Consider the following 8,092-nt stretch of genomic DNA (forward strand, 5'->3'; position numbering starts at 1 on the left):
GGGGGGGGAGTAAGAGAGATGACAGAAACAGCGTTACTTTAGTTACTTTTGTGTTGGCAAAGGTTGATTAGCTGAGGTGGTCATCTTTTGAATTGGGTTAACTCCAGAGGTCGATGAGTTGTAGATCTACGTCCAGCGATAACTTTCTGAGAGTTTCACTAAAATCTGTCCCGTGGTTCATGAGATATTTTGCTAACAGACAGACCACACTGATTTTAACAGTTGTTGCCAAAGTTTAACAAACATATTTCATGCAATGTGTAGTGCTCAGAGTACATGACGCTCAGCTACTACCACACCAGATTTTAGCTTAATATCTGTAAGACTGCCTGAGTTAAAGCCATTTTTGTGTTTCATGTTTTAAGTTGGCAGTCGTCTTGTATTGGGTTGACTCCAGACGTTAATCAGTTGTCGATGTACGCCTTGTGATCATTTCTGGGAAAGATTCGTTAAAATCCATTCAGTGGTTCATGAGATATTTTGCTAACAGACACACAGCGCTGACTCCAACAGTTAATGTCAAAGTTTTACCAACAGATCTTGTGCAATCGGTTAGAGTTTGGAGTGTGTGTTGGGGACGACTCTCAGCTCCCACCACACCAAGTTTTAGGTCAGTATTTGTAAATTGGACTGAGCTATAGCAATTTTTGTGTTTTTTAGGATTAGCTGGCCGTGGCAGCCATCTTGAATCAAGTTAACTCCAAAGGATAACCATTTGTAGATGTCTTTTCAATGATTACTTTCTGCAAGTTTCATCAGGATTCATCAAATGATTCATAAGATCTTTTGAACAAGCACACTTTGGCGGTCATATTTATATATTCAGTCTGATAAAACCATTTTTTTTTACCACATGTAAGACTTTGAGCCTTAAACTGGCAATAAATTAGTAGTTTAATGAACTGCAGGTGGAGAAAATAGTCCTGAGCGATGATTTACAAATACCCACGAAGTAAAAAGTGAAAAAACGGCCCGTCCTGTGGGCAGTGAAATAGTTTAGACGTTACTCAACGGAAAATGTCAAACTGGGCGTCACGCAGCCGCTCACTCCACACAGTTTGACATGATTACATACAGTAGCTTGTCACAGAATGTAAAACAGCCGTCCTGCTGACCTTTCTGCTATTCCCTGTTGGAATAAGCAGGTGAAAGCTATTAGTTAAATGTCAGTCCATTGGCCACCGTCTCTGTTTGCTGCCTCACGGTCCCTCATGTTAGTCATCAGAGCTGCTGAATCACATTTCCTCGTAGGGCTCAGAACACGCCGTAACTCCGCTGAAAAGGATGCTGGTGTTAAAGATTAAGAATGCGGACACTCTGTGTGCAAGGAACTAATCTGTTCGGCATCTTTCCGGAGAGGTTACTGTACTTGCTGCTTCAGTCATCTGGCACCTCCAAACGCCTGTCGCATGGTACATTTGCAACAAATAATTGTGGTCAGAAGTTTACATCCACTCATCATGGGCGTGAATGTTAGATTAATTTGGGTTTTACACGAACCGTTCTCTTTCTGGGGGTGGAACGATGAAATAACTTGTAAAAGAAATGGTGCACAGGTTTGAACATATTGTGTGTTTTCTCCAAACCACACAGACTCAAAAATATACAGGACATACAACACTAATACTTGGTTATGTGTCCCTTAGCAAGTGTCACCTGGACCTGTTTTTTTTTTTGTATCCATCAACAAGCTTCTGGTATATATCTGGCTAATATTTGACCACTCTTCTTGACAGAATTGATAGAGTTCATTTAAACTGGTTGGTTTCCTGGGGCAGACACAGCTTTTAATAATAGTCCATACATTTTCTGTGGTCAGGGTTTGGGGACGGTTGTTCCAGAAGCTTAATGTTAGCCTGTTTTATCCAATCAGAAACCAGCTCTCCTTTTTTAATATTCCATCCAGTTTGGGCAATGCACCAACCTCACAGGATGATACTACCACCACCATGCTTGACAGTTGTTACAGGGATCTTAGGTTTGAAAGCCTCACTTTGATTCTTCCAAATATTCTTCTACTCATTGGGGCCAAACAGCTCAATTTTTGTCTCATCTGACCATCAAACCTTTCCTCAGAAGGCATTCGTCTTGTCCATGTGGGCAGCTGCACATTTCAGTTCAGCTCGAAGATTTGGCTTTTGGAGCAGGAGGTTCTTTTTTAATCGGCTCCCTCTCAGTCCATAATGATGGAAAACTGGCTCCCCTGTGGACAGAGACACTGGTGTTCCAGGAGTTTCAGTTCATAGCAGGGTTTAGCCTTGGTGGTTTCTGTTTTTTTTTCTCTGTTTGTTTCTGAACATTCTAAACAATTTCCTTTCATCATAGGGGAACAGACTAGGTCTTCTTCCAGACCTTGGACATCCAAATAGCTCACATACAGTAAATGCTTACATACGGCTGTCTGAACCGATGATCTTAGATTCCGAAGCTGTTTAGAAATGGTTCCATAAGACTTTCCCAACTTGTCTATGTCTACAAGTCTCCTTAGATCTTCACTGAGTTCATTGGACTTTCTCAGATTGTTCTGAGATTTGGTCAAGCCACCGAGTTTCAGCTTGAGTCTTAGTTTTATGCTGACAAAGATGAACAACCAGCTGCAGTCAATCATGACCCCTCATGGGAAGTTACCAGGCTTCGACTTTGTCAAGTTAAAATACATTCATGTATGTTTATTTCTGAGCCTGTGTGGATTAAAGAAAACCCCCAATAAATTTGTACAAGTTGTATAATAATTCCTCCTTTTAAACAATGGTTCAAACCAACTCCTCAAACCTTGAACAATATGACATCTGGGCCTATGATGAGAGTATATAAACTTCTAAACAAAACTGTAAACTGTAGACAAATATTTAAGTGTTTTTACTGTTTTTTATGCTACTTTGATATTGTTGAGTATTGAAGTAGCAGTGAAAATTACCTTGATAAGGACCTCAGTCTTAAATCCAACATTAGGGACATTCCTTGTTTAGTATGCTTGCTTAATTTGCATGTCAGATATTTTAGATAAATATCTAAAAATCTGGGCAAATAACTCCCCCGAATGATTTTAAACAATAATTTCAATTACAAAACAAGCTAAAAAGTACAGATGAATACAACCAAGACTCATGTATGTCATTCAAATGAATTTAAAATCCTTCCAAAAACACACTGTTTGTATTCAAACCAACTCTGCAAGGTGTTCAACAAGAGGTTTTATTGAAACCCCCACCTCAGCATGTTGTGTAGAACTAGTATAACCTGTGTGCATGACTTTGTTGTGTTGAAACTGGTCTAATTTCATTTATCATTACCACTGCAGATAAAGGAGGAGAAGAAGCCTGTGGCTGTGACCGTCCCTCCACAGCCTCTGTCGGCTCTGCCGGGAGGCATCCTCAAACAGCTCGTCAGAGACTCGGAGAAGGAGACCAAATATAAAGAACCAGAGGTCAAGGAGGAGAGGCCGGTGAGTCAACGGTGACTTGGATGGAAGCCCCAAATGAAAGCAGAATAAAACACTTTAAACTAGGGAAGTGGAACGAACACTTTTTGCTGCGTTACAACCACAAACTTCAAAGTATTTTACTGGATTTTATGCGACAGACCAACATAAAATAGTGCATAATTATGAAGTGGAAAGAAAAGGAATTTTTTTACAAATAAGAATGTGAAAAGAGTGACGTCCGTTAGTACTCAGTGCTCTTTACTCTGATACCCCAACCTAAAATCGAGAAGTCACCTCAGTTAGTAAATACAGTCCACCTGTGTGTAATTTCATCTCAGTATAAATTCACCTGTTCTGTGAAGGCCTCAGAGGTTTGTTACAGAACATTAGTGATCAAACAGCATCATGAAGCCCAAGGAACACACCAGACAGGTCAGGGATAGAGCTGTTGAGACGTTTAAAGCAGGATTAGCTATATCCCCCAGAGCTCTGTTCAGTCCATCATCTGAAAAAAGAAAGAGTCTGACACAATCGTAAAAATACCAAAACATGGCCGTCCACTTAAACTGACAGGCCGGTCAAGAGGAACGTTAATCTGAGAAGCAGCCAAGACGCCCCATCAGAACTCTGGAGGAAAAGTCTTTACCTCCAACAAAGAGAGCTTGTTCTATTTGGATCATGTCGAAGTTCAAGTCGCAACATTCAAAGTCTAAACAATGATTCCACCGGCAACGTTATCACACAAGTTCCAAAAGAGAACTCCTTAGAAATGTATTTTTATCAAATTATCCTAAAATAGCAAGGCTAATTTTCTTTGAATAAATTATTCATCATGGTGCCGTGGTTAGAGCTTTGTAATCCCTTTCTGGGTGGAGTTTACATGTTCTCCCTATGCTCACATGGGTTTACTCCATGTACTCCGGTTTCCTCCCACAGACCAGAAACATGCATGATAGGGTAACTGGTAACTCTAAAATTGTTGCTAATTGTGAGTGAAAGCATTAATGGTTGTTTATCTCCACGTGTCCCTGTGATGGACTTGCGACCTGTCCAGGGTGTCCCTCGTCTCTTGCACAGGGACTGCTGGAGACAGGCACCAGCTCCCTGTCACCTGGAAAGGAGAAATGGGTAAAAAAAATGGATGGATGGAAGTTATTTATCTCAAGATTATAGAGTTTGTTTTCTCAGGATAGCAAAATAATGTATGAATTTATTTCAGCTCTAATCTTATTTTCATATGATAACGAGAAATTGTTTCAAATCACAATAGCTAACGGTCTCCTGGTGACTACAGCGTACAGAATAAATACAAAAAACAATCAGCAATTTACAGCTTGATGCAGGAATGGTTGGTATTTACAGTCTTTTTGGAGTAACACAGCTGTGTGACGTCAAATGACCATTCACTAACCAAAGAAAACCCAATTGTTATCAGAAATCAGGAGAAATTAGGCTTGATATTGTCCAATATTAAAAAATCATACATAACTAAAAGTCATGGCAGTGATACCAAATGATGAAATTACCCAGAACTCTTAAACAGTATCTTGAAAGAAGCTTGTTTTCCCAAGATAATGAGCTAAAATTAGCTTGGTTATCTCAAGATAATGGAACAATTAGTGAGTGATCTCAAGAAAATCCCATCAAAATGAATAATGGCAGGAATGGTCGTTCTTGCCTTTTGTATTTTTATGAGTAAAAAGTAAAATAAAACGAGACCAGGAATGGTCAAATTTATCCCTGTGGTTACATCGCAAACCATTCCCCTATCTGAGAATCACCTGGTTAGATGTAGTCACTGTGTTGGAGATTTGGAACATAGAATTTGATGGATAATATCAAATGACAGAACACAAACACTGAAACCATAATGTCTGCAATGGCTTTAAAGTAAAAGCACTTTGATGGTCAGAACTTGTGACTGGTTGGTTTAGCTGATGATGTTTGCGTTAAGAAAACTGGAAATCACAAACTGACAAGGAAACATTCTTTAGCTTCTTATTTTCTGTCATAAATATTGATCTTATGTTGGTAAGAAGGTCAAAAGAGGAAATCTTTCAAAGGATTCAACCAGTGCTTATTTTCTCCCCTCCACTTTTAGCCAAACAAACTGAGTGACAACCTCGTGCAACAGTTCCTCACCCCAGATCAGACTCCTCCGATCCTCGAGGCGGAGATGTCCCTGCGGGCTGAGCAGCTGAGCAACAATAAGCAGATAAGATGCAGCTCGGCCCAGTTGGACGGCAGGTCCTCGTCTCAGTTCTGCAAAATGACTCCCGAGCCCGACGGGAAGGCAGAGAGCGCACAGGACGCGGAGAGCCCAAAACGGAAGCAACAGCAGGAGAAAAGAACAGCAAAGACGAGCAAAGAGACGGAGACTGGTGGATTGGAGGAGAGGCAGGAGCCAGAGGGGAGGCAAGCTGACCCAACCGTAACAGAGCAGGAAAGAAAGGAGGTCTGTATCTTACTGACCATCTTAGACCTGTTGAGCTAATTTGCATATTTTATGTGGATTTTTCTAAACCTTACCAATCACTCAAATGTTGTAAATCCTTGACAGGATCTGGATTTCACTGCACTGGAATGCACTGGTGCAAAGTCTATGTTAACAGCTGTTATAAGAGTGATGTGGCTCCTTTAAGGGTGCACACAGAAGGAGAGGGCCATTCTGCAAAATATGGTATAATTTTGATGCCAAGTAGATACAAGCCAAGCATCACCGATATCAATCCAGTGCTTTTAACTTGTAAGGGCAGCCTACACAGTTTCAAGCAGGGGAGAGCTAAATAAATCAGAATATATTTTGATGACTATTAAAGGAATGATTATTTGCATTTTAAAACCCAGGATGGATTGTTTTAGGAGAATGAAACAGAGCTTACTGTAAGTACCGTATATGCAAAAACTGAATCAATACAACGTGGAGAATGGCTGCTTTTGAAGTTGAACTCTTCTTGGATTTTGTTTAGGAACAAAATAATAATGAAGCATGTTTTCCCCCCCTTTCATTTCACTTCTGGAAAAAACGTTTGGACGATCCAGACACACAGGACTGATACAGAGGATCATTAGCTGTAAAAGGTTGAACTTCTACCAGTAAACGTACAGCATCGGCTGCAGTAACAGCTATAAATGCTGCAACTGTTTAAGTCCAAGTTTTCTCTTTGCTCTGTAAAAATGGGGGGTTAGTCCTAAAGCAGGTTGCAGATTTGGCCTTTGTTGGTGTTATTATCAGAAACTATGGCAGCAGAGAAGAAGGTGTTATATCACAGAGAAGTATGCATTTATTTTGTCATCACCAAAGTACCGGTGACATGTATTATTCTCAGCAATAAATGTGGTAAAACGCTCACACTGCAGCTGCTTGACAAATAAACATTTACCTCAGACATTCTGTCTGACAGCAGCTTTTGTGCTAAGGTTTAGGCAGCTCATTGAAAGCAGACGGTGGCATTTTTCACACACATTCTGTCTCAGCATACAATTTTAACCTCAATCATTTTGACGTTAGTGCCTTGTTGCCTTTATGTTCAGTTTATTTAATATGTTTAGTCTTGTGTGAAAAGCAAAGGCGTTTTATTTTGTTGAGGCATGAAAAGTAATTCAATTTATCACATTTAAGTTAAAATTACTTATAAAACCACAGTGCACATTAGGCTTTACTGTCAAAAGTGAGAGCAGCTCAGGTTCTTAAGCAAATAATGTGAGCAAGCAGTGCCAGTTTTGAAAAAAATTGGAAGCATTTTTTAAAATATAAAACAGATTTGCTTATAGCTAGCTGTTCTAGACCTTTGACCTTATTTAGAAATGAGATTTAAACCTTTGAATATAACGTTTGAGAACTTACGACCTGTTTAATACATTTACCAGCACATCTTATCATAGCTTTTTTCTTGTTTTCTTGTTTGTCTCGTAGGTGAGAGATGTGTGGTATGAAGCTGGAACTGTTTGGTACGTCCACAAGGATGGCTTCACCCGCGGTGAGCTGTGAAAACAACATGACACACACCCGCCGCAGCAGCTGTGCGACTTTACAGAACATAATAAAGTACATTTAACGCGATGCCTGGAATGAATCATAGTCGCACACGAATGAATTCGGTCCTGTGTACATGGTAATGCACAAGAACTGTAGATAAATTAAACAAATTCATGGTTTTTAAATACATATAAATGAATCAAAAAGTAGGCCATGGGTGGAATGTCCTGGATAAATAGAGGATGGATTTCAACCCATTTGAACTTTCTCTGACCACTATAAAAAGCTTCAGAATGATACATTATGAGTGTGATTGTTTGCTCACACCAGAACAAATGAGATGAACAAACTGCACAAGAGATGAGAAAAAGTATATTAGATTACTGTTTAAAATGTTTTCTTAAGGGACTTCAAAATGTATTATATTATCGTCAGTACTGCTACAAATCACATTACAGTCAGTGCAAATGGACTAAAATAAAAGCAAGAAGTGTGTGTCTGTTATACAACCCCTGGCAAAAAGTATGGAATCACCAGTCTTGGATGAGCACTCATTCAGACATTTCATGCTGTAAAACAAACTCAGATCAAAATCATGATACAATAATAAGGTCATTCCAAAGTGCAACTTGTTGGCTTTCAGGAACACTCAAAGAAATGAAGAAAAAACATTGTGGAAGTCAGTAAAT

The 8,092-nt window shown here is 39.6% G+C and overlaps 1 protein-coding gene across 4 annotated transcripts in view; it reads left to right on the forward strand.

Annotated features, from left to right (window-relative positions):
* Window positions 1-8,092, forward strand: part of LOC108245387 (unconventional myosin-XVIIIb) — a 59,797-nt gene that overhangs the window by 5,517 nt on the left and 46,188 nt on the right. For all 4 annotated transcript variants that reach the window (XR_005234013.1, XM_017432269.3, XM_017432268.3 and 1 more), the window contains 3 exons: window positions 3,302-3,445; window positions 5,526-5,879; window positions 7,341-7,404. Coding sequence is in view for 3 of the 4 variants with exons in the window: in XM_017432269.3 (XP_017287758.1) it covers window positions 3,302-3,445; window positions 5,526-5,879; window positions 7,341-7,404 (562 nt within the window). In the remaining variant the exon portion in view is untranslated. The remainder of the gene's footprint in view (window positions 1-3,301; window positions 3,446-5,525; window positions 5,880-7,340; window positions 7,405-8,092) is intronic.

This window comes from Kryptolebias marmoratus, linkage group LG14 (assembly GCF_001649575.2).
Source record: "Kryptolebias marmoratus isolate JLee-2015 linkage group LG14, ASM164957v2, whole genome shotgun sequence".
NCBI lineage: Eukaryota > Metazoa > Chordata > Actinopteri > Cyprinodontiformes > Rivulidae > Kryptolebias > Kryptolebias marmoratus.